General features: G+C 45.9%; 1 protein-coding gene across 2 annotated transcripts in view; it reads right to left on the bottom strand.

Annotated features, from left to right (window-relative positions):
• The window catches only part of xpnpep3 (X-prolyl aminopeptidase 3, mitochondrial), an 84,433-nt gene that overhangs the window by 12,686 nt on the left and 44,470 nt on the right, over nucleotides 1-27,277 (bottom strand). For both annotated transcript variants that reach the window (XM_072588519.1, XM_072588520.1), the window contains exons 4-7: nucleotides 7,553-7,755; nucleotides 5,407-5,469; nucleotides 4,266-4,379; nucleotides 1,991-2,076 (exon numbers count right to left, since the gene is read on the bottom strand). In XM_072588519.1, coding sequence (XP_072444620.1) covers nucleotides 1,991-2,076; nucleotides 4,266-4,379; nucleotides 5,407-5,469; nucleotides 7,553-7,755 — 466 coding nt within the window. The remainder of the gene's footprint in view (nucleotides 1-1,990; nucleotides 2,077-4,265; nucleotides 4,380-5,406; nucleotides 5,470-7,552; nucleotides 7,756-27,277) is intronic.

Here is a 27,277-nt window from a genome sequence, read left to right as displayed (position 1 = left end):
AACATTGGGCAGCTAGGGGTATATCTTGCATGGGTGATTTATTTGAGGGAGATGTGATGATGTCCTTCAATCAGTTAGTACAGAAGTACGAGTTACCTAATAGTGACCTCTTTTGTTTTTTTTCAAGTTAGGGATTTTATAAAAAAAAACACACTTTTGACTGATCCCTACAAATCTGACATAGAAAGAGGGGTACTAAGGGCTAAGAGTACACTCTCTGTCAGTACTTTATATCACCAATTGGGGGGTGCCACCTCAGATGAGTCTGTAAGATGTGGGAAAGAGAGCTGGGTGTTGAAGTTTCTTCAAAGGCATGGGAGGATATTTGGGAGAATGCAACGAAGATATCAATTTGCAATAGGACCCATGCTTTATAGTTGAAGATTCTCCACAGGGTCCACTTAACCCCAGACTGTTTGTCAAAATTTAAACCAGGGGTATCTTCAGCACGTCCCAAGTACAATATCTGCACGGGCACTCTTACCCATTGTCTTTGGTCTTGTGACAGGCTTCTAACATATTGGAGCGCTGTGGTGGGTGCAATGGAGAGGATTTTAGGTGTAGGGGTGGAGAAGGACCTTATTTCTCTCCTTTTGGGCCTACCCATTGTAGCTCCTGCAGACGCGCATAAGAAAAAACTTTTCAATATTCCTACGTTCTGTGCAAGAAGAATATCTTGCTAGGTTGGATATCCGAAAAACCCCCAGGCCTGTCGGGTTAGCGGAAGATTGTTATGGAGCATATTCCCCTGGATTTTCTCACAAATATGGTACACCACAAAACTAAGAATTTTTACAAGGCATGGCAACCCTTTTTGAAATACCTGGACACAGATTTATCTGCCACACTAACAAGGGCTTTTATATAGCTGTAACAATTGTGTTTCATGAGTCCAATATCCAGGGAGGAGGAACTGTGAATGTATGAGTGTTTTGTTTGGCTGGGCTGAGTTATTAATATTTATTTGTTTGTTGTTAGGTATTTATTTATTTAGTTAAATAGCTAGTTTAGGTTTTTTCAAAATTTTATACTTCTCTATATATGTTTATACATTCGTATAGGAGGGTGGGTTGGGGAATTCTTTTTATTATTTGGGTTTAGTTTTGTACTATTTTTGTACTGTTTTGAATTGCATTGTTTTGTATTTGTTGTAATATTTAAAAATCTATTTTTTCTTAATAAAAATATATTATAAAACAAGACACCTGGATGGGTACATAAATAGGAAGGGTTTAGAGGGATATGGGCCAAGTGCTGGCAAATGGGACTAGATAAATTTAGGATATCTGGTCAGCATGGACGGGTTTGACCAAAGGGTCTGTTTTCATGCTGTACATCTCTATAATGCAACGACTCTGACATGGGAGCAATATCCGACGAAGTTTAAGAACCTTTGCAGGGGGAATGAACTAATTGTGCACCTTTAAACAAATATTAAAATGTTCTTCAGCCATATTGCAAAAAAACCCCATGTTCTCCATTACTCAGTTAACCTTGCATCAAGTAAATAAAGGCTGACCTTTATACTGCATCTTGCACAGCCTCAAGACATTCCTGGGCACTTTTACAAACAATTAAAAACACTATGAAGCATAGTCATCATTGTAATGCAAGAAAAGCAACAACTAATTTGTTCACAGCAAGATTCCACAAACAACAATCCTCATATTCGAGTGATGTTAGTGGAGGGATTGATATTGCTCAGAATTGGGGAGACCTCCCTCTTCTTTTTCTTCAAAATGATGCCATGAGATGGTGGACAAGCCCAAAGCCTTATACTGTATGTGTGTTCACATTGGATGCAGGCATGTTCAGGACTGGCATAAAGACCCAATTTCCGTTTAAGCAGGTTTTAAGTGGCTGAAGCTGAAACATCATGTGAGGGAATCCTTTCTCAAAGAGTGCTAAGAAAAATGGTGGACACGATATTAAAATAATGTGGCTGTTGGGAGGGTGGGGTTAGTGGGTGGATCCAAACTCTGTGGCTCACCTTCCACTGACAGGCCAGACTCGAGTGACATCACTGACATAGCCGGAATACTCACAGCCGCCATCCAATAACACCATCTCGCCATCCTGGGAAGAGAGTGAAGTCAGTGGGTTAATAAAGGAGTAAGGAAAGGCCACAAGCATCTCATACCTTTTCTGTCATTCCACTAGACATGTATCCCAACCCACCTTGAATCTGTAACCCTAACAACCTTGCTCAATAAAAAAAAATCAAAATTTCAATTAGCACTCAGCCTCAACAGCAATTCTGAAATAGAGATTTCCAGACTTCTACTACCCTTTGTGTGAAGAAGCGCTTTTTTATGTCATTCTTGTATGGGCCATTCTACCTTTAAAGTTAGGTCTCTACATTGTAGGCTACCCCATCAGCAGAAATATTTCTTCTGTAGATCATAACATCCCAGCAGCTTGGAAGCAAGCTATTCAGCCCATTGAGTCCACACATTTTGCTTTGAGGAGCATCCCACCCAAACATTTCCCCCAACTTCTATTCCACCTCTCCCCCTCTGCCAATGCACAACTCAACCCAAATCCACCCCCCACCCGCCCCACCATGCAAGTGATAAGAGCAGGTTAGATTCCTGTTCAGCCACATCATACAAAGAACATCAAAGCCTCTACCATCACCATTCGTTCTGGGATACAACATACATGTAAAAGTTCACATGACTAAAGCACCCACTCCAATTCTTTTAATCATCTTAAATACTTCAATTAGATCAGCCCTGAAACTTCCATTTCCACTCAAGGAAATATAAGACCAGTTTATGCAACTTGTCTTATAATAATTAGTTTCATTTATACAGTATTTTTGTTGTGGTTAAGTATCCCAAGGATTTCATAGGAGTGTTGTCAAACAAACTTTGTTTGAGCCTCATGAGGAGAGTTAGGACAGGTGACCAAATATTTTGTCAAAGAGGCATCATTTGATGAGCATAACAAGAAAAGGTTAAAGGATGAAGAAAGTGATGAGCTTGGGTTCGGAGGACCAGCCAAAATGCCCATTTGAATGATTAGAGAAACTTGAGACTTTTCATTTGTTCACGGGAGTTGGGTGTCTCTGCCTCGATTGGCATTTATTAACAAAAGAACAGTTAAGATTCAACCATGTGGCTTTGAATCTGGGGCCATGAATAGGCCAGGCCTGGTAAGGATGGCAGATTTCCTTCTCTAAAGGACATTAGTGAAACAGATAGGTTTTGACGACCATCGAAAGTGGTTATGTGGTCACGACGAGGAGAACTTTTATTCTAGATTTTTATTGAATTCAAATGTAACCAATGAAGAAGCCACATTCCCAGACCATTAGCTGGAGTTCTAGATTTATTAGTTCAGTGACATTACCATTATGCCACCATTTTCCCTACACAGAAGGATGGAGTTGTATAGTAAAGGAGGGAGCTGCCAGCCCAGGAGCCAACAAAAGCCTTACCTTGGAGATACCACCAGAAATTCCTCAATATGTAACCACTGATCAATGGCAGGTGCACATTTACCCTTCTGTTTCATCAGCATCAAAGTAGAAGGGAATGGCAAGCGAGTTCTGCTCCGAAGTAATCAAATTGCTTGGGAAAGATTAATCGTGGTGACTGAGAAATTTAGAATGGAACTGTTCCTACAATCAAGGCTGTTTCTCCCCATGGTGAGCATATCAGCAACAAGCGCAGCAAACAAACAGCCCCCTGGCTTGTAGGAGCAGTGAGAAGGTGAGACACAGCAATGAATGACTGAGGCTAGTAGAAGCAGGGGTGTTTCAGGCAAGGTGAGATGTGAGTGGCTAAAAAGGGGCAGGAATGAAAGCTGTGACTACAATAGGGAGAGGGAAGGAGGCTGTCAAGACAACTAGTTAACTGGACACTTGAAGTTACTGGTAATAAATTTGTTGCAAATTAATCAGCTATATCATCAGGTGTGTGTTGTTGCTAACTTTTATTGTCTTGTGCCAATTTAAAAACTCGGAAACGTAAGCCTTCCTTGTGTGCTGTGGCTTTACGCATATTGGAGGGTTTATCATTATTGAGGATACTATTGAATTCTTCTAATTTTGTTTCTGTGAATCCCAAGTACTCCACATGTAAACACAAACACAGAAGGTAATATAGGTATGTGCCTGCTTCCCACCTAATGAAGGAGTTAGTGAGAATGAAAAAGCAGCCTCTGAAAATCAAAAAGTAACCCTTTAGAAATCTCAAGAATGGCCCTTAGGATAAAGTAAATATTCTGACCTCAGTAATAAGGAATGACTACATTCTTACCTTAACCATTTGGTTATTTTTCACATAATGCAGTGTATTGGAGCGATTGCCACCAGCTACCACAGGAGGGTAGGCCAAGAGGTCCGCCCCATGAGCTCGACACTCAAAGTCAAACTAAAATTGAGAAGTGTTACAGAACGGCATGTTATGAAAGACTACTCTCTGATGTGTTTCATCTACATTATACAGAAAGCAAACACATTTCGGGATTGTATTCCTGCACTTTCAGTATAACAAGCAGATAACATGCATTTACCTGAAACAAAATTGTAACACCTCATTAAGTATAACTTGGGGAGTCTATCAATGGTAAAACTGCAGTGGAGAGTCAAACACTCCCACAAGTGTACACAATATACAATAAAAGAACCATATTTCAAGGTGACAACCTATCTCCGGGGATCAGATCATGATGTAATACCTTGGCTCACTACATCACTGATTCCCAGCTTTTGTAATTTTTCTCTATATTAGCCACTTTATTTCCCCTCTGTTATTATCTTGGTGGTTCAGTTTTTATGCTCTTTAGCTGTGCTTAATGTGTGGAAATCAAGGCACAGTACACAGTCCTATTTTAACTCTCACTTTTTTGGTTTAGGAGCAGGAGTAGGCCATTCAGCCCCTCAAGCCTCCGTTGCCATAAAAGGTCATGGTCGATCATCTGCCTCAACACCATATTCCAGCACAATCTCCATACTCTTTATAACCATTAATAACCAGAGGTTTATCCTTGTGTTGAACTGATTGAATGACAGAGCTTCCCCTGCTCCGACCGATGAATAATTCCAAAGATTCATCACCTTCTGCATAAAAAATGTCCTCCTCACTTAATGTTAAATGACCGTTCTTTTATTCTAAGACACTGTCTCCTGGCTCTAGACACACAGCCAGGAGGAAACATCCTTCCTTCATATACTCTTTCTATCCCTTTAAGGATTTTCTAAACTTCAATAAGATCACTTTTTACTCATCTAAACTCCAGAGAAAAAGACCCATTCTCTCAGGAGTCACAGTGGTGAATCTCTGCTGCCGTCCCTCTCGGATTCAATACATTTGCTAAGACACCTGTACTTATTGTTATATTACTCCATGTAGGTTTGGCTGCTTCTGTTTATGAAAGCATCCATACTTTGTTGCTTACCTTTGCATAAAGATAGGCCTCGTCAACTGGAGCCTTGGTTGAGAACATTGTGCTTATGAATGCCTGAAAATAAACAGCCAGCCTTGTATCAGCTCCTTAGCAATCTGTAAAATTTGTACAAAATGCAGTCCAACTGCAACACAACAACACAATTACAAAACTGGAAGTACTGGGATGAGTACACACACTTTTGAGACTCATCAGCAGTGAAACTGGCACACACTGTCCCCTTCTCCCAAGCTTAAAGGATACTTATTCAGCAGTGGGATGACAGTGGGCTAATCCATGGAGTCACAGAGATTGACAGCACAGGAAATGTTCCTTTGGCCCATCAAATGCAACCACCTAACTATTCTAATCCCATTTATCAGCACTTGGCCCATAGCCTTGTATGCTTTGACATTGTAAATGCATATCTAAATACTTCCTATGTGTTATGTGGGCAGAAACCCTCCCCATTGATTTCACAGCAACTGGTTCCACTTTGAAATTGTGGGATGCATTTTTATGTATTCCAGACAGATGGCTAAAATATGCTCATCCCTTGTATATGTTAACAAGACGTTTATTGCCTGGTTTAAGGAGTTCTACCCTTACAATGGGCTACCCTAAATGGTGCTGAAACCGGGTCTGTGCTCAGGGCATCCATATCTCCATTCAGCCTGACTGGCAAGACTTTAAAAGAGTATTGAAGGCTACAACCAAACACATAAGTTTCTTACAAAAGAGTCTCACTTCTTGGGGTCCCACTGAATCCAGAACTATTGTGGATCACAGCACTTGCAACCCAAACTCCAAGGTCTCATCCTGACAGTATTCTCTCATCTTCAAACACAGTCAAAGAAAATTCATGTTGTTCACCAGTGAGTTACCCAGGGACATCTAGCAGGTACTGGTTGTTCATCTCATTCACTAATGTCTTTTCAGGAAGGAAATCTGCTGTCCTCACCTGGTCTGGCCTAAATATGACTCCAGAACCACAGCAATGTGGTTGACCCTTAACTGTCCTCTAGGCAATTAGGAAAGGGCAATAAATGATGGCTTAATCAGCGATGCCCTCATTCCGTGAATAGATTTTAAAAGAAGTCTACCTTTGAGGAGGTCCAAAGTTCAGTCTTAATCAGGCCTCGGGCCTACTTGTTCCGCTGCACAGATCTTTTTCTGCATATAGCTCATGCCTGGGATTCTGACTCCATGCGATCTCTTGCCACACCTACACTTTAGAAGTCTGCTGGAGAGATATGTGGAAGCCACTGTCCTTTATAGTGAGGTGGGGTGTCAACCAAGACTCAAAGCAGTATTAAAACTCCCAATTTGCAACAGAACTAACAAGGTGGCAACTGCTGTATCCCATCAAGTTAATGTTGCTTTGTGACCGATGGCAGCTGGGTTTCATGCTGATTTGCTGCCGAAGCAAAAGATTATCTTCTGTTCATTGAGAGGGTGAGCCAGGTAGACCAGCAAGGTTCAAGGCTGTGGTGAGTTAGTTGTGAAGGCAGTGGAAGCATGGCATTTGGTCTCAGTTGCCCTGACTTAGGAACGGGGTTGGTTTTTGAACCCATGCTTCTCTTTATGTATGTTAATGACTTTAACTTGAGTACAATTTCAAAGTTTGTTGATAACACAAAACAATGAAGTCTTGTGAACTGTAAGCAGGATAGTCATAAACCTCAAGAGGACAAAGACAAGCTGGTGAATGGACAGACAAGTGACAAATGGAATAACATGCAGAGTTATGAAAAATTCATTTTGGTAGGAAGAACAAGAAGAGGGAATGTAAAATAAAGGACACAATTCTGAAGGGGTGGAGACAGAAATTTTGCGTGTGCACAAATTATTGAAAGTGGTGATGGAGATTGAGTAAGTAGTTCATAAAGCACATGGGATCCTAGAAGGAAAAAGGAAGTTATGGTTAACCTGTACAAAAATACATTCTGTGATCTTATATTTGTGGCACCTAATTTTGGGATCCTCCCCCAAATGGAAACTGGGGGAACTGACAGGAAACCGGAGTTGATATGACAATTGGATAAGCCATTGAATGGTGGAGCAGGATCAAAGGGCCAAATGGCCGACTTGTACCCCTAAATTCGACATATTCCCCTCTCATAACTCACTCCCAATGCCCTGTCACAATATAACCTACCTTGGAGGTGACCTTTGCAGCTGTTTTCATGAGCTCTACCTCTGCGTCGGACTTAATAAGTCGAAGATATTGAACAAGTTTCTGAACTGGTTGGATTGTGTTGTTGCTCTGCATCTTAATAGCTATAAGGGGCTGCATGTAGTCTGCGTGGAACCTTGGGTGAACAACTGGCTCACTGTCGTACCATACCGTGCACCCTTCATCTGTTTGAGAGACAGACAGAAGAGGAACAGACAATTCTTTATTCAGTGCAGTCAACAACTTTCATTTGTATGCTGTCTTTAACATCATGCTTGACAAGAGAATTATAAAACAGAATTTGACACTAAATCTTATGTGTACATAATAGCACATTAGACAAAAAGCTTGATCAAAGGCACAGGTTATAATCAAAAAAATTAAGGTGGTTGTGATCTAGAGCACAAGGCAGTGCAGCTCACTCTGTTCTGAGATGCTGATTGTGCAGCCAGATTTTCTTGCATATTTCCCCAACTTAATAGTCAGCATGGCTATTAAGGGAGAGATCATGCATCACAAATTTTATTGAATGTTTCAAGGTGGTGATTGGGTGGATAGGTGAGGCTGGTGCAGTTGATGTAGTCTACCTTCAGTTTTGACATGTTTGGCAAGGTCGCAAATGGCAGACTGCTTAGGAAGCTGAGAACCCATAGGATCCAAGCCAACATGGCAAATTGGATCCGAAGCTGACTTTGTGGCAGGAGGCAGAGGGTGACGGTAAAAAAAGGGTGTTTGGAAGCTTGTGTCCTGTGATGTAACACAGAAATCAGTGCTGAGTCCTGTGCTGATTATTGTGCGTATTACTGATCTAGATATATGGACGTATGAGGTTTAATCATCAAATCCGTAGACAACATGAAAGTTGGTGGTGATGTAAACAGTGAGCAGAAAAGCCTTAGCTACAGGATGACAGTCAGACTGATTAGATGGGCTGAGATGGAGCTCATGAAATTTAATGTTGAATGGTAGGACACTAGCAAGTACAGAGGATCAGAGGGACCTTAGTGTGCATGCCTGTTGATCCTTGAAGGCAGCAGGATAGGTAGGTAAGATCGTTAAGAAGGCATATGAGATACTTGCCTTTATTAGTCAAGGTACTGAATACAAGAACAGGGAGGTTATGGTGGAGCTGTATGTAACATTAGTTAGGCCACAGCTGGAGTGCCGTGTGTAGTTCTGCTTACCACACAAAAGAAGAACTGATTGTATCGAGAGGGTGCAGACAAGATTCATAAGGGTGTTGCCTGAGCTAGAGTGATTCAGCACTGAACAGGGACTAGAGTAGAAAAGGCTTTGGAGGGGGGGCACTTCTGATTGAGTTTTGAGTAGCAGGGGAGAAACCTTTCCCCTTTGTAGAAGCATCAATAACCAGGGGGCACAGTTTTGAGATAAGACAGGAGGCTCAGAGGGGATTTCAGGAAAAATATTTCACCCAGTGGGTTGAGAGGATCAGGATCTCACTGCCTAAAAGGGTGGTAGAGGCAAGAATACTCAAGGCATTTAAGACGAACACTTGAAATCCCATAGCATAAAAGGCTATGGGCCAAGTAGTGGAAAATGGCATTAGAATGGATGGATATTTGATTAACGATACCATAACAACCCTGACTCGATCCTATCAAATGAGGATCGCAGTGTGCAGTCATTAGCGTTGCCCAGGAGAAACATTGTGTGTCAAATTCCCGGTTGATTGTACATGGGGATAGGAGTGGAATCATACAGCATCGAAGAAAGCCATTCAGACCAGCATGCTATGTTAGTTCACTGTAAGAGCAATGCAACAATTTCTGTACCCTGCTCTTTCTCCATTACCTGACAAATCTTTCTACATCAAGTATTTATCCAGCTCCCTTGTGAAAGTTACGACAGAATCTACTTCTAACAACCTTTCAGGTAACACAGTACAGAAGTATTGCATATTCTCCATGAATTCTTTTGTGAATTTTCATATTAGAGTGCCGCAGTTATTGAACTCCCTTTGCCAGTAGAAACAGTTTTTCCTTGTCTACTCAATTAAGAATCTCCTTTCATTTCGAACGCCACTATCAAATCTTATCCCACCCTGGTTTGAGCTTGAGGGAGAAGCTGAATATGCTAGGGCTATTTTCCCTGGAGTGTCAGAAGCTGAGAGGTGACTGTATAGAAGTTTATAAAATCATGAGGGGCATGGATAGGATGAATAGTTAAGGTCTTTTCCCTGGGGTGAGGGAGTCCAAACTTAGAGGCCATAGTGTTTAACGGGAGAGGGGAAAGATTTAAGGGGAGACCCAAGAAGCAACTTTTTCACGCAGAGGGTAATGCGTGTATGGAAGCCTGGGACCATTGTCATAAATCTCCTCTATGAACTCTTCAAGACTTCACGCTCTTCCTAAAGTGTAAAATTAAATACAATACTCCAGCTGAGGTCGAACCAGGGATTTGTACTTGATGCTGCAATTCTTAAAGCCAATTACATTTGAAGTTTTTGCTTTCTAGGACGGAAATTCAGGTCTCTTTCGTTGTTCCATTTCAACATGTTGTTTAGCCATGTTTAGGTCTGCACATAGTCTTCCACCACAACTAAGAGAAGACAGCAGCAAGGTAACCAATGACTGATAACTCTGCATTTCTAAAGAATGGCCCACAGTCCTTTTACATTATGGAGGGATAAAAGGTGCATGACAAGGGAAAAGAGAGTGAACCTGTCACCTTCACTAGGTGGATACCCCTCTGTTCCTGCAGTTGTATTTTGCTTTTCCTCATTTTTCCTTTCCATTGTATTTTAACAGCCCATTTCACCAGACTCACACCCTGAAGTCTGTCACTTTACTCCTCAGCATGTATTACACTCCTAATAGGGTGTCATCCACAAACTCTGCAAAAATGACCTCCTCTGTACTCAAATTAAGATTAAAGCAAAAAAAATAACAGGAAGCTGAAACCCTAGAAACAATCTTGTACATGTTCCTCTGATTTGGAAAACAATACCCCATTGCTCTCTATTTTCTATCTTGCTGTATGCATGGTATCACTGCCCCTTTAATTTCATGAGTTTCTGTTATGTGAACAAATTTGTTGTGTGTTGTCCTATTCAATGCCTACACATTGACATGGACTGCACAACGTTTATCAATCCTTTCCATTGTATTGTGAAAAATCTCAATCAAGTTTAGTCAGTGACTACTAGCCTTTAACAAGTCTGTGACATCTTTCATTTACTGATCCACATTCTTCCATATGAAAGAGAATTTTGCCTCAGCTTATCGCCTTTATAAATGCCCTCAGCTCTGATGCTGGTGGCTGATTTGCCAAGATATTATATTTCTCCGTTTGTTTTAACAGAAGATAAATGTGTTTGAAAAACTGGAAAAATAAGTGAGTGAACAAGTTAATGCTGACAGAAATGATGTCCATTATGACGAAAATATTCTTGAGGCTGGCTAGTTCAACATCATAGAGTTATAGAAATATACAACATGGAAACAGACCCTTTGATCCAACTCTTCCATGCCGACCAGATGTCCGAAACTAATTTAGTCCCATTTGCCAGCACTTGGCCCATATCCCACTAAACCTTTTCTATTCATATACCCATCCAGGTGCCTTTTAAATATTGTAATTATACCAGCCTCCACCACTTCCTCCAGCAACTCATTCCATACACCCACAACCCTCTGCATGAAAATGTTGCCCCTAAGGTTCCTTTTAAATGTTCCCCCACTTACCCTAAACCTATGCCATCCAGTTCTGAACTCACCCACCTATTTATCCACTCCATGATTTTATAAACCTCTATAAGGTCAGCCTCCAACGTTTCAGGGAAAACAGCCCCAACCTGTTCAGCCTCTCCCTATAGTTCAAACCATCCAACCCTGGCAACATCCTTGCAAATCTTTTCTGAACCCTTTCACATCCTTCTGATAGCAGGGAGACCAGAATTGCACGCAATATTCCAAAAGTGACCTAACCATGTCCTGTAGAGCCGCAAGATGACCTCCCAATTCCTATACTCAATGGTCTGGCCAATAAAGGAAAGCATATTAAATGTCTTCTTCACTATCCTATCTACCTGCAACTCTACTTTCAAGGAGCTATGAACCTGCACTCGAAGATCTCTTTGTTCAGCAACACTCCCCAGGACCTTACCATTAAGTGTATAAGTCCTGATTTGACTTACCTTTCAAAATGCAGCATCTAACATTTATTTAAATTAAACTCCATCTGCCACTCCTCAGCCATTTGGCCCATCTGATCAAGATCCCATTGTACTTCTTCATTGTCCACTACATCTCTAATTTTGGTATCATCTACAAACTTACTAACTATACCTCCTATGTTCACATCCAAATTATTTATATAAATGATCAAAAGAAGTGGATCCAGCACTGATCCTTGTGCACTCCATTGGTCACAGGCCTCCAGTCGGAAAAACAATCCTCCACCCACCACCCTCTGTCTTCTATCTTCGAACCAGTTCTGTATCTAAATGGCTAGTTCTCCCCGTATTCCATGTGATCTAACCTTGCTAACCAGTCTCCCATGAGGAACCTTGTTGAACGCCTTACTGAAGTTCATATAAATCACATCCACTGCTCTGCCTTCATCAATCCTCTCTGTTACTTCTTCAAAAAACTCAGTCAAGTTAGAGATACATGATTTCCCATATACAAAGTCATGTTGATTATCCCTCATCAGTCCTTGCCTTTAAAAATACATGTAAATCCTGTCCCTCAGGATTCCCTCCAACAACTTGCCCAACACCGATGTCAGGCTCACTGGCTTTTCCTTACCATCTTTCTTAAATAGTGGCACTATGTTAGCCAACCTCCAGTCTTCTGGCACCTCACCTGTGATTATCGATGATACAGATATCTCAGCAAGGGGCCCAGCAATCACTTCCCTAAGTTCTCACAGAGTTCTAGGGTACACCTGATCAGATCCTGGGGATTTATCCACCTTTATGAGTTTTAAGACGTCCCGCATCTCCTCCTGTGTAATATGAACATTTTTCAAGATGTCACCATCTATTTCCCCACATTCTATATCCTCCATGTCCTTCTCTACAGCAAACACTGATGCAAAATACTTGTTTAGTATCTCCCCCATCTCCTGCAGTTCCACACATAGGCTGCCTTGTTGATTTTTGAGGGGCCCTATCTTCTCCCTTGTTACCCTTTTATCGTTAATGTATTTGTAAAATCCCTTTGGATTCTCCTTAACCCTATTTGCCAAAGCTTTCTCATGTCCCCTTTTTGCCCTTCTGATTTTCCTCTTAATTATACTCCTACTGTCTTTATACTCTAAGGATTCACTTGATCTCTGCTGTCTATACCTGACATGTAGTTCTTTTTCTTGACCAAAACCTCAACTGCTCTAGTCATCCACCTAGTCCTACACCTACCAGCCTTGCCTTTCACCCTAACAGGAATATACTGTCTCTGGAATCACGTTATCACATTTTTGAAGACTTCCCATTTTCCAGCCGTCACTTTACCTGCGAACAACTGCCCCCAATCAACTATTGAAAGTTTTTGCCGAATACCATCAAAATTGGCCTTCCTCCAATTTAGAAGTTTTAATTTTAGATCCAGTCTATCCTTTTCCATCACTATTTTAAAACTAATACAATTATGGTCGCTGGTCCCAAAGTGCTCCCCCACTGACACCTGCCCTGCCTTATTTCCCAAGAGTAGGTCAAGGTTTGCACCTTCTCTAGAAGGTACATCCACATACTGAATCAGAAAATTGTCTTGTAAACACTCAACAAATCCGTCTCCATCTAAACCTTTAACACTGCTCCCTATGTTTGGAAAGTTAAAATCCTCTGTCATAACCACCCTATTATTCTTATAAATAATTGAAATCTTCTTACAAATTTGTTTCTTAATTTCCCGCTGTCTATTAGAGGGTCTATAATACAATCCCAATAAGGTGACCATCCCTTTCTCATTTCTTAGTTCCACCCAAATAACTTCCTGGATGTATTACCAGGAATATCCTCCCTAAGTACAGTCGCAATGTTATCCCTTATCATAAATTCCACTCCTCATCCTCTCCTGCACCCCCTTCTATCCTTCCTGTAGCATTTGTATCCTGGAACATTAAGCTGCCAGTCCTGCCCATCCCTGAGCCATGTTTCTGTAATTACTATGATATCCCAGTCCCATGTTCCTAACCACGCCCTGAGTTCATCTGCCTCCCTGTTAGGCCCCTTGCATCGAAATAAATGCAATTTACCAGTCCTACCTCATTCTCTGCTTTGTTTCTACTTGCCCTGACTGTTTGACTTGCTCCTTTTCCCAACTGAACCAGTCTCAGACTGTTTTCTTTCCTCAGTATTTCCCAGAGTCACCCTCACCCCCCACAATACTAGTTTAAATCCTCCTGAGCAAATCTCCCTGCCAGTATATTAGTCCCCTTCTAATTCAGGTGCAATCCATCCTTCTTATACAGGTCATTTCTACCCCAGAAAAGATTCTAATGATCCAAAATTCCTCTGCACCAGTTCCTCAGCCATGCACTCATCTACTCCATCCTCCTATTCCTCCCATCACTAGCTTGAGGAACTCCTTTTTAAATTCATGTCTAATTTTGGAACATAGAACATAGAAAAATACAGCGCAGTACAGGCCCTTTGGCCCTCGATGTTGCGCCGAGCCAAGCCCACCTAACCTACACTAGCCCACTATCCTCCATATGTCTATCCAATGCCCGTTTAAATGCCCACAAAGAGGGAGAGTCCACCACTGTTACTGGCAGGGCATTCCATGAACTCACGAATCACTGAGTAAAGAATCTACCCCTAAAATCTGTCCTATACCTACTACCCCTTAATTTAAAGCTATGCCCCCTCGTAATAGCTGACTCCATACGTGGAAAAAGGTTCTCACGGTCAACCCTATTTAAACCCCTAATCATCTTGTACACCTCTATCAAGTCACCCCTAAACCTTCTTTTCTCCAATGAAAACAGCCCCAAGTGCCTCAGCCTTTCCTCATACGATCTTCCTACCATACCAGGCAACTTCCTGGTAAACCTCCTCTGCACCCGTTCCAGTGCCTCCACATCCTTCCCATAGTATGGCGACCAAAACTGCACACAATACTCCAGATGCGGCTGCACCAGAGTCTTATACAACTGCAACATGACCTCAGGACTCCGGAACTCAATTCCTCTACCAATAAAGCCCAGTACACCATATACCTTCTTCACCGCACTATTTACCTGAGTGGCAACTTTCAGAGATCTGTGTACATGGACACCAAGATCCCTCTGCTCATCCACACTACCAAGTATCCGACCATTAGCCCAGTACTCCATCTTCTTGTTACTCTTACCAAAGTGAATCACTTCACACTTACTTACATTGAACTCCATTTGCCACCTTTCTGCCCAGCTCTGCAGCTTCTCTATATCCCGCTGTAACCTGACACATCCTTCCTCACTGTCAACAACTCCACCGACTTTCGTATCATCCGCAAACTTGCTCACCCAACCTTCTAGCCCCTCCTCCAGGTCATTTATAAAAATGACAAACAGCAATGGTCCCAAAACAGATCCTTGTGGAACACCGCTAGTAACTGCACTCCAAGATGAACCTTTACCATCGATTACTATCCTCTGTCTTCTTCCAGCCAGCCAATTCCTAATCCAAACCTCCAACTCACCCTCAATGCCATACCTCCGTATTTTATGCAGTAGCCTACCATGGGGAACCTTATCAAACGCCTTACTAAAATCCATATACACCACATCTACCGCTTTATCCTCGTCCACCTCCTTAGTCACCTTCTCAAAGAATTCAATAAGGTTTGAGAGGCACAATCTGCCCTTCACAAAACCATACCGACTATCCTTGATCACATTATTCCTATCCAGATGTTCATAAATCCTATCCCTTACAATTCTCTCTAAGAGTTTGCCCACAACAGAAGTGAGGCTCACTGGCCTATAGTTACTAGGGTTATCCCTACTCCCCTTCTTGAACAAGGGAACCACATTTGCTATCCTCCAGTCTTCTGGCACTATTCCTGTCGACAACAAGGACATAAAAATCAAGGCCAATGGCTCTGCAATCTCCTCCCTTGCTTCCCAGAGAATCCTAGGATAAATGCCATCAGGCCCAGGGAACTTAACTATTTTCACCCTTTCCATAATTTCCAACACCTCTTCCCTACATACCTCAAAGCCGACCATTCTAATTAATTGTGACTCAGTATTCACATCGGCAAAAATGTCCTGTTCCTGAGTGAATACTGACGAAAGTATTCATTCAGTGTCTCCCCAATCTCTTCAGCCTCCACACGCAACTTCCTACTACTATCCTTGATTGGACCTATTCCTACCCTAGTCATTCTTTTATTCCTGACATACCTATAGAAAGCCTTTGGGTTTTCCCTAATCCTACCAACAAAGGACTTTTCATGTCCCCTCCTTGCTGCTCTTAGCTCTCTCTTCAGATCCTTCCTGGCTACCTTATAACTCTCAATCGCCCCAATTGAACCTTCACGCCTCATCTTTACATATGCCGCTCTCTTCTCTTTAACAAGGGATTCCAATTCCTTATTAAACCACGGCTCCCTCACACAACCCTTTCCTCCCTGCCTGACAGGTACGTACTTATCAAGGACACTCAATAGTTGCTCCTTGAACAAGCTCCACATATCAATTGTGCCCTTGCCTTGAAGCCTACTTTTCCAAGCTACGCATCCTAAGTCATGCCTCACCGCATCATAATTTCCCTGCCCCCAGCTATAACTCTTCCCTGCAGTGCACACTTATCCCTCTCCATCACTCGAGTAAAAGTCACCGAATTGTGGTCACTGTCCCCAAAGTGCTCACCTATCTCCAATTCTAACACCTGGCCTGGTTCGTTACCCAGAACCAAATCCAGTATGGCCTCACCTCTTGTTGGCCTGTCTACATATTGTGTCAGGAAACCCTCCTGCACACATTGGACAAACACCGACCCATCTAACGAACTCGAGCTATAGCTTTCCCAGTCAATATCAGGAAAGTTAAAGTCCCCCATAACAACCACCCTATTACTTTCACTCTTCTCCTGAATCATCCTCGCAATCCCTTCTTCTATGTCTCTCGGACTATTAGGAGGCCTGTAGAAAACTCCTAACAGGGTGACCTCACCTTTCCTATTCCTAACCTCAGCCCAAACTACCTCAGATGGAGAGTCTTCATCCATCGTCCTTTCCATCGCTGTAATACTATTTTTGACAAGCAATGCCACACCGCCCCCTCTTTTACCCCCACCTCTGACTCTTCTAAAACATTTAAACCCTGGAACCCGCAACAGCCAATCTTGTCCCTTTCTCGAATCTCATCCTTTTCCCTTGTTATGTTATTAGTTCCAATGTGCACAATGACATCCTGCTGGTCCCTCTCCCCTGAGAACATTCTTCACCCTCTCTGATATATCCTTGATCTTGGCACCAGGGAGACAACACATTATTCTGATGTCTTGCTGCCAGCTGCAGAAACATCTGTCTGTACCACTGACTAGAGAGTCCCCCATCACCATCGATTGCTTGGAACCTGACATACCCCTCGTTACCTTAGAGCCAGTCTTGGTATCAGAAACTTACCTGTTTGTGCTACATTCTCCTGAGAGTCCATCACCCCCTACATTTTCCAAAGCAGATGGAGACAGCCACAGGAAACTCCTGTATTACCTGCCTCCCTCTCCTTTCCTGGGGGTAACCCATCTTCCTGACTGTATCGGTGTTTTTTTTCCCCTTCCTATAGCTGTCATCCATCACACTCTCACTGGAGATTGGCAAAGGAAGGACTTGCTGGGGCTGAGGGAGGGAACATTTGCTGATGGGATGGCTCTGACTGATTTTTTGCATTACCTCTCAGGTTTCTTGCAACTGACTGTGAGACCTTCATGATGATGAGATATATGAAGTGCAACAGGCTTTGGCATCACTTCTAACCATTTCCTCCTCACTGGCCATAACCAGCCCTCAGAGCACTTATACCTCTATGCCAGGAAACTCCAGCTAAGACAAGAAGAATAGGTGGAGGGGGAACAGTGGGCGAGACTGGGATTGAGAATAAGCAGCTTTCAATAAAACTGTAACCCTTAGAGATATCTGGACTCTGAATGCTTAAGACCATAAGACATAGGAGTGGAAGTAAGGCCATTCGGCCCATCGAGTCAACTCCGCCATTCAATCATGGCTGATGGGCACTTCAACTCCACTTACCCACATTCACACCGTAGCCCTTAATTCCCCGAGACAACAAGAATCTATCAATCTCTGCCTTGAAGAGATTTAGCGTCCCGGCCTCCACTGCACTCCGTGGCAATGAATTCCACAGGCCTACCACTCTCTGGCTGAAGAAATGTCTCCGCATTTCTGTTCTGAATTTACCCCCTCTAATTCTAAGGCTGTGTCCACGGGTCCTGGTCTCCTCACTTAACGGAAACAATTTCCTAGCATCCACCCTTTCCAAGCCATGTATTATCTTGGACGTCTCTATTAAGTCTCCCCTTAATCTTCTAAACTCCAATGAATACAATCCCAGGATCCTCAGCCGTTCCTCATATTTTAGACCTACCATTCCAGGGATTATCCGCGTGAATCTCCGCTGGACACATTCCAGTGCCAGTATGTCCTTCCTGAGGTGTGGGGACCAAAACTGGACACAGTACTCCAAATGGGGCCTAACCAGAGCTTTATAAAGTCTCAGTAGCACAATGGTGCTTTTATATTCCAACCCTCTTGAGATAAGTGACAACATTGCATTCGCTTTCTTAATCACAGACTCAACCTGCATGTTGACCTTTAGAGAATCCTCGACTAGCACTCCCAGATCCCTTTGTACTTTGGCTTTACGAATTTTCTCACCGTTTAGAAAGTAGTCTGTGCTTTTATTCTTTTTGCCAAAGTGCAAGACCTCGCATTTGTTCACGTTGAATTCCATCAGCCATTTCCTGGACCACTCTCCCAAACTGTCTAGATCCTTCTGCAGCCTCCCCACTTCCTCAGTACTACCTGCCTGTCCACCTAACTTCGTATCATCTGCAAACTTTGCTAGAATTTTCCCAGTCCATTCATCCAGATCATTAATATATAATGCGAACAGCTGTGGCCCCAACACTGAACCCTGCGGGACACCGCTCGTCACCGGCTGCCATTCTGAAAAAGAACCTTTTATCCCAACTCTCTGCCTTCTGTTAGACAGCCAATCCTCAATCCATCCCAGTAGCTCACCTCGAACACCATGGGCCCTAACCTTGCTCAGCAGCCTCCCGTGTGGCATCTTATCAAAGGTTTTTTGAAAGTCTAGATAGACCACATCCACTGGGTTTCCCTGGTCTAACCTACTTGTCACCTCTTCAAAGAACACCAACAGGTTTGTCAGGCATGACCTCCCCTTACTAAATCCATGTTGACTTGTTCTAATCAGACTCTGCTCTTCTAAGAATTTAGAAACCTCATCCTTAATGATGGATTCTAGAATTTTACCAACAACCGAGGTTAGGCTAATTGACCTATAATTTTCCATCTTTTGTCTTGATCCTTTCTTGAACAATGGGGTTACAACAGCGATCTTCCAATCATCCGGGACTTTCCGTGACTCCAGTGACTCTTGAAAGATCTCAACCAATGCCTCCGCTATTTCCTCAGCCACCTCTCTCAGAACTCTAGGATGTATCCCATCGGGGCCAGGAGATTTATCAATTTTAAGACTTTTTAGCTTTTCTAGCACTATCTCTTTTGTAATGACAACCATACTCAACTCAGCCTCCTGACTCCCTTTAATTGTTGGGATATTACTCATGTCTTCCACTGTGAAGACTGACGCAAAGTACTTATTAAGTTCTCCAGCCATTTCCTTATCTCCCATCACTAGGCTTCCAGCATCAGTTTGAAGTGGCCCAATGTCTACTTTTGTCTGTCGTTTGTTTCTTATGTATTGAAAGAAACTTTTACTATCATTTCTAATATTACTGGCTAGCCTACCTTCATATTTGATCCTCTCCTTTCTTATTACTCTCTTTGTTATCCTCTGTTTGTTTTTGTAGCCTTCCCAATCTTCTGATTTCCCATTGTTCTTGGCCACTTTATAGGATCTCTCTTTTTCTTTGATATATTTCCTGACTTCCTTTGTCAGCCATGGCTGTCTAATCCCTCCCTGGATAATCTTTCTTTTCTTGGGGATGAACCTCTGTACAATGTCCTCAATTATACCCACAAACTCCTGCCACTTTTGCTCTACTGTCTTCCCCGCAAGCCTCTGCTTCCAGTCTATTTTTGTCAGTTCCTCTCTCATGCCCTCGTAATTACCTTTATTTAACTGTAACACCATTACATCCGATTTTGCCTTCTCTCTTTCAAACTCCAGACTGAACTCTACCATATTATGATCGCTGCTTCCTAAGGGTTCCCTTACTTTAAGATCTTTTATAAAGTCTGGTTCATTGCAAAGCACTAGGTCCAGAATAGTCTGCTCCCTTGTGGGCTCCATGACAAGCTTTTCCAAAAAGCCATCCTGTAAGCATTCCATGAATTCCCTTTCTTTGGATCCACTGGCAACTTTATTACCCAGTCCACCTGCATATTAAAGTCCCCCATGATCACCGTGACCTTGCCTTTCTGACATGCCTTCTCTATTTCCTGGTACATGTTGCGTCCCTAGTCCTGACCACTGTTAGGAGGTCTGTACACAACTCCAATTATGGTGTTTTTTGCTTTTGTGGTTCCTCAATTCCACCCACACAGACTCCACATCATCTGATGCTATGTCATTCAGTGCCATAGATTTAATATTGTTCTTAACTAACAAGGCAACCCCACCCCCTCTGCCGACCTCCCTGTCTTTTCAATAAGTTGAAAATCCTTGGAGGTTTAACTGCCAGTCCTGACCCCCCTGTAACCAAGTCTCTGTGATGCCTACCACATCATAATCATTCACTATGATCTGTGCCATTAGTTCATCTGCTTTGTTATGAAAAGTGCCTTAATGCTAACTTTCTTATCATTAGAGATATTGGAAGTCATATGATGCCCTAAGTTATCCTTGCTTTTTTCTGCATTCCCAGTCTGCCTCAATTTTAAATCCGCCTGGACACATGCTATCCTGCTGCATGTCTTTCCATTTAACGCCATACTCCCTGTCGCTTTCACTTTCCCTTCCCCCGAACTCAGAAGTTTAAAGTCCTACTGACCACCTACTGACTGCTTGGCTAAAGGCAAGGGAAGACAGTGTCGATTCACTCAGTGACAGCGTGGAGAACAGCGTCTAACACATTGCCATCTGATGCCAGGCATGAAAGCCGACAGAAGCATTCCTGTCGTGTTTGTGAGTAGAATCTACAACGTCAATAAGAGTTTTGTTTTTTTCTGGTACTGAACAATGTCGGCCAAAGTGCACAGTGAGTTAGCTGAGAAGCTGATTCGGATTGAGGGTGACTTTATGCATTGCGTGAGTTCTACTCTGCCAGTCAGGTGAAGAAGGCCATTGTGGCTAAGGTTATCAATGAGATTAAAATGGTCAGAAAGCACTTCTTAATAATCACCATTCTTTGCGGCCAGTCCGAGGTGATGCACAGCCTGCAAAGGAAGATCAGCTAGTCTAGACAGGGAAGAGAACCAAAATTGTTTGAGGTCTACCATGTCTACGAAGAAGCAGAGGTATGTGTGGCCAATATAATGCATGATCAGGGTCCTGTGGAACAGTATCCACGCATTATCAGACCACCACAGATGGAGACATGGACATCCTATTTCTGAGTACTGTATTAATTCAAACTTTGAGGAGCACCCACTAGCAACAGCACAAAATGGCAGGATAAAGCATTTGCTTTGTTCCACCTTGATGGAAAATTGCAGTGTGCACTGGCCCCTCACAATGATGCCTAGGATGAGGAGCACGCCTACCTGACATGGTGAGGGAGCAGTGAGGATACAGGCAGGGACACTGAGGGAGCAGTGAGGATACAGGCACACTGAGGGAGCAGTGAGGATACAGGCACACTGAGGGAGCAGTGAGGATACAGGCAGGGACACTGAGGGAGCAGTGAGGATACAGGCAGGGACACTGAGGGAGCAGTGAGGATACAGGCACACTGAGGGAGCAGTGAGGATACAGGCAGGCACACCGAGGGAGCAGTGAGGATACAGGCAGGGACACTGAGGGAGCAGTGAGGATACAGGCACACTGAGGGAGCAGTGAGGATACAGGCACACTGAGGGAGCAGTGAGGATACAGGCAGGTACACTGAGGGAGCAGTGAGGATACAGGCAGGCACACCGAGGGAGCAGTGAGGATACAGGCACACTGAGGGAGCAGTGAGGATACAGGCAGGCACACCGAGGGAGCAGTGAGGATACAGGCACACTGAGGGAGCAGTGAGGATACAGGCAGGCACACCGAGGGAGCAGTGAGGATACAGGCAGGCACACCGAGGGAGCAGTGAGGATACAGGCAGGCACACTGAGGGAGCAGTGAGGATACAGGCAGGCACACTGAGGGAGCAGTGAGGATACAGGCAGGCACACTGAGGGAGCAGTGAGGATACAGGCAGGCACACTGAGGGAGCAGTGAGGATACAGGCAGGCACACTGAGGGAGCAGTGAGGATACAGGCAGGCACACTGAGGGAGCAGTGAGGATACAGGCAGGCACACCGTGGGAGCAGTGAGGATACAGGCACACTGAGGGTGCAGCAGAGAGGATCGAGGCATACTGAGGGAGCAGTGCGGTTCCAGCATACGGAGGGATGAGTGAGGATACAGGCAGCCACACTGAGGGAGCAATGAGGATACAGTCAGGCACACTGTGGGAGCTGTGAGATACAGGCAGGCATACTGAGGGAGCAGTGAGGATACTGGCAGGCACACCGTGGGAGCAGTGAGCATAGGGCAGGTACACTGAGGGAGCAATGAGGATACAGGCAGACACACTGAGGGAGCAGTGAGGTTACCGGCACACCGAGGGATCAGTGAGGATACGGGCACAATGAGTGAGCAGTGAGGACACAGGCACACCGAGGGAGCAGTGAGGATACAGGCACACCGAGCGATCAGTGAGGATACAGGCACACTGAGGGAGGAGCAGAAAGGATAGAGGCACACTGAGGGAGCAGTAAGGATACAGGCACACTGAGGGAGGAGCAGAGAGGATAGAGGCACACTGAGGGATCAGTGAGGTTACAGGCATACTGAGGGATCAGTGAGGATACAGGCAGCCACACTGTGGGAGCACTGAGATACAGGCAGGCACACCGAGGGAGCTGTGAGGATACAGGCAGGCACACTGTGGGAGCTGTGAGATACAAGCAGGCACACCGTGGGAGCAGTGAGATACAGGCACGCACACTGAGAGAGCAGTGAGGATACAGGCAGGCACACTGTGGGAGCTGTGAGATACAGGCAGGCATACTGAGGGAGCAGTGAGGATACAGGCAGGCACACTGAGGGAGCTGTGAGGTACAAGCAGGCACACCGTGGGAGCAGTGAGATACAGGCAGGCACACTGTGGGAGCTGTGAGATACAGGCAGGCACACCACGGGAGCTGTGAGATACAGGCAGGCACACCACGGGAGCTGTGATATATAGGCAAGCACACTGAGGGAGCAGTGAGGATACAGGCAGGCACACTGAGGGATCAGTGAGGATACAGGCAGGCACACTGAGGGATCAGTGAGGATACAGGCAGGCACACTGAGGGAGCAGTGAGGATACAGGCAGGCACACTGAGGGAGCAGTGAGGATACAGGCAGGCACACTGAGGGAGCAGTGAGGATACAGGCAGGCACACTGAGGGAGCAGTGAGGATACAGGCAGGCACACTGAGGGATCAGTGAAGATACAGGCACACCGAGGGAGCAGTGAAGACACAAGCATACCGAGGGAGCAGTGAGGTTTACAGGCAGACTGAGGGATCAGTGAGAATACAGGCGCACAGGGGGTGCAGTGAGGACACAGGCACAATGAGGGCGCAGTGAGGATACATGCACACTGAGGGAACAGTGAGGACATTGGCACACTGAGGGAGCAGTTAGGATACAGGCACACTGAGGGAGCAGTTAGGATACAGGCACACTGAGGGAGCAGTTAGGATACAGGCACACTGAGGGAGCAGTGAGGATACAGGCACACTGAGGGAGCAGTGAGGATACAGGCACACTGAGGGAGCAGTGAGAACACAGACATTCTGAGGGATCACTGAGGACACAGGCACACTGAGGGAGCAGTGAGGACACAGGCACACTGAGGGATCGGTGAGGATGCAGGCACACTGAGGGATTGGTGAGACACACGCAGGCACACTGAGGGATCAGTGAGGATACAGGCACACCGAGGGAGCAGTGAGGATGCAGGCACACCGAGGGAGCAGTGACGACACAGGCACACTGAGGGAGCAGTGACAACACATGCACACTGAGGGAGCAGCAGTGAGGATACAGGCAGGCACACTGAGGGAGCAGTGATACACAGGCAGGCACACCGAGGGAGCAGTGAGGATACAGGCAGGCACACCGAGCGAGCAGTGAGATACAGGCAGCCACACTGAGGGAGCAGTGAGATACAGGCAGGCAACCGAGGGAGCAGTGAGGATATAGCCAGGCACACCATGGGAGCAGTGAGGATACAGGCAGGCAAACTAAGGGAGAAGTGAGTCACAGGCAGGCACACCATGGGAGCAGTGAGGATACAGGCAGGCACACTGTGGGAGCAGTGAGATACAGGCAGCCACACTGAGGGAGCAGTGAGGATACAGGCAGCCACACTGAGGGAGCAGTGAGATACAGGCAGGCAACCGAGGGAACAGTGAGGATACAGCCAGGCACACCGTGGGTGCAGTGAGGATACAGGCAGACAAACTAAGAGAGAAGTGAGACACAGGCAGGCACACCATGGGAGCAGTGAGGATACAGGCAGGCACAATGTGGGAGCAGTGAGATACAGACAGCCACGCTGAGGGAGCAGTGAGGATACAGGCAGCCATAATGAGGGAGCAGAGAGATACAGGCAGGCACACCGAGCGAGCAGTGAGGATACAGGCAGCCACACCATGGGAGCAGTGAGGATACAGGCAGGCACGCTGAGGGAGCAGTGAGGATACCGGCACATCGAGGGATCAGTGAGGATACAGGCACAATGAGGGAGCACTGAGGACACAGGCACACCGAGGGAGCAGTGAGGACACAGGCACACCGAGGGATCAGTGATGATACAGGCACACTGAGGGATCAGTGAGGTTACAGGCAGACTGAGGGAGCAGCAGAGAGGATAGAGGCACACTGAGGGAGCAGTGAGGTTACAGGCTTACTGAGGGATCTGTGATGATACAGGCACACTGAGGGAGCAGTGAGGATACAGGCACACTGAGGGAGCAGTGAGGACACATGCACATTGAGCAAGCAGTGAGGATACAGGCACACCAAGGAGCAGTGTGGATACAGACACACTGAGGGAGCAGTGAGGACACAGGCAGGCACACCGTGGGAGCAGTGAGGATACCGGCACACTGAGGGATCAGTGAGGAGACAGGCACAATGAGGGAGGAGTGAGGACACAGGCACACCGAGGGATCAGTGAGGATACAGGCACACTGAGAACACAGGCATACTGAGGGATCAATGAGGATACAGGTACACCGACGGGAGCAGTGATGACACATGCACACTGAGGGAGCAGTGAGGATACAGGAAGGCACACTGAGGGAGCAGAGATACAGGCAGGCACACCGTGAGAGCAGTGAGGATACAGGCAGGCACACCGTGGGAGCGTGAGGATACAGGCAGGCACACGGAGGGAGCAGTGAGAATACAGGCAGGCACACGGAGGGAGCAGTGAGGATACAGGCAGGCACACCGAGGGAGCAGTGAGGATACAGGCAGCCACACCGAGGGAGCAGAGGGGATACAGGCACACTGAGGGAATAGTGAGGATACAGGCACACTGAAGGAGCAGTGAGGACACAGGCACACTGAAGGAGCAGTGAGGACACAGGCACACTGAGGGAGCAGTGAGGACACAGGCACACCGAGGGAGCGGAGAGGACACAGGCACACCAAGGGAGCAGTGAGGATACGGGCAGGCACACCGAGGGAGCAGTGAGCTACAGGCAGACACACTGTGGGAGCAGTGAGATACAGGCAGGCACACTGAGGGAGCAGTGAGATACAGGCAGGCACACTATGGGTGCAGTGAGATACAGGCAGGCACAATATGGGTGCAGTGAGATACAGGCAGGCACACTGTGGGAGCAGTGAGATACAGGCAGGCACACCGTGGGAGCAGTGAGGATACAGGCAGGCACACTGAGGGAGCAGTGAGGACACAGGCAGGCACACTGTGGAAGCAGTGACATACAGGCAGACACACTGTGGAAGCAGTGAGGATGCAGGCAGACACACTGTGGAAGCAGTGAGGATACAGGCAGGCACACCGAGCGAGCAGTGAGATACAGGCAGGCACACTGTGGGAGCTGTGAGATACAGGCAGGCTCAACACTGTGGGAGCACTGAGGCACAGGCAGCCACACTGTGGAATCAGTGAAATACAGGCAGGCACATTGTGGGAGCAGTGAGATACAGAAAGGCACACTGAGGGAGCAGAGATACAGGCAGGCACACCGAGAGAGCAGTGAGGATACAGGCAGGCACACTGAGGGAGCAGTGAGGATACAGGCAGGCACACTGAGGGAGCAGTGAGGATACAGGCAGGCACGCTGTGGGAGCAGCGAGGATGCAGGCAGGCACACCGAGAGACCAGTGAGGATACAGGCAGGCACACCGAGAGACCAGTGAGGATACAGGCAGGCACACCGTGGGAGCGTGAAGATACAGGCAGGCACACTGAGGGAGCAGTGAGGATACAGGCAGGCACACTGAGGGATCAGTGAGGAGACAGGCAGGCACACTGAGGGATCAGTGAGGAGACAGGCAGGCTCAACACTGTGGGAGCACTGAGGCACAGGCAGCCACACTGTGGGATCAGTGAAATACAGGCAGGCACACTGTGGGAGCAGTGAGGAGACAGGCAGGCTCAACACTGTGGGAGCACTGAGGCACAGGCAGCCACACTATGGGATCAGTGAAATACAGGCAGGCACACTGTGGGAGCAGTGAGATACAGGAAGCCACACTGAGGGAGCAGAGTTACAGGCAGGCACACCGAGAGAGCAGCGAGGATACAGGGAGGCACACCGTGAGATCAGCGAGGATACAGGCAGGGACACCGTGGGAGCAGTGAGGATACAGGCAGGCACACTGAGGGAGTAGTGAGGATACAGGCAGGCACACCGAGGGAGCAGGGAGGATACAGGCAGCCACACTGAGGGATCAGTGAGGATACAGGCACACTGAGGGAGCAGCAGAGAGAATCGAGGCACACTGAGGGAGCAGTGAGGTTACAGGCATACGGAGGGATGAGTGAGGATACAGGCAGCCACACTGAGGGAGCAGTGAGGATACAGGCAGGCACACTGTGGGAGCAGTGAGATAAAGGCAGGCACACCGAGGGAGCAGTGAGGATACTGGCAGGCACACTGAGAGAGCAGTGAGCATACGGGCAGGTACACTGAGGGAGCAGTGAGGATACAGGCAGGCACACTGTGGGAGCAGTGAGATAAAGGCAGGCACACCGAGAGAGCAGTGAGGATACTGGCAGGCACACCGAGAGAGCAGTGAGCATACGGGCAGGTACACTGAGGGAGCAATGTGGATACAGGCAGGCACACTGAGGGAGCAGT

Source organism: Chiloscyllium punctatum, chromosome 18 (assembly GCF_047496795.1).
Source record: "Chiloscyllium punctatum isolate Juve2018m chromosome 18, sChiPun1.3, whole genome shotgun sequence".
In the NCBI taxonomy this organism is placed as follows: Eukaryota; Metazoa; Chordata; class Chondrichthyes; order Orectolobiformes; family Hemiscylliidae; genus Chiloscyllium; species Chiloscyllium punctatum.
This window is presented reverse-complemented; position numbering and strand designations above follow the sequence as displayed.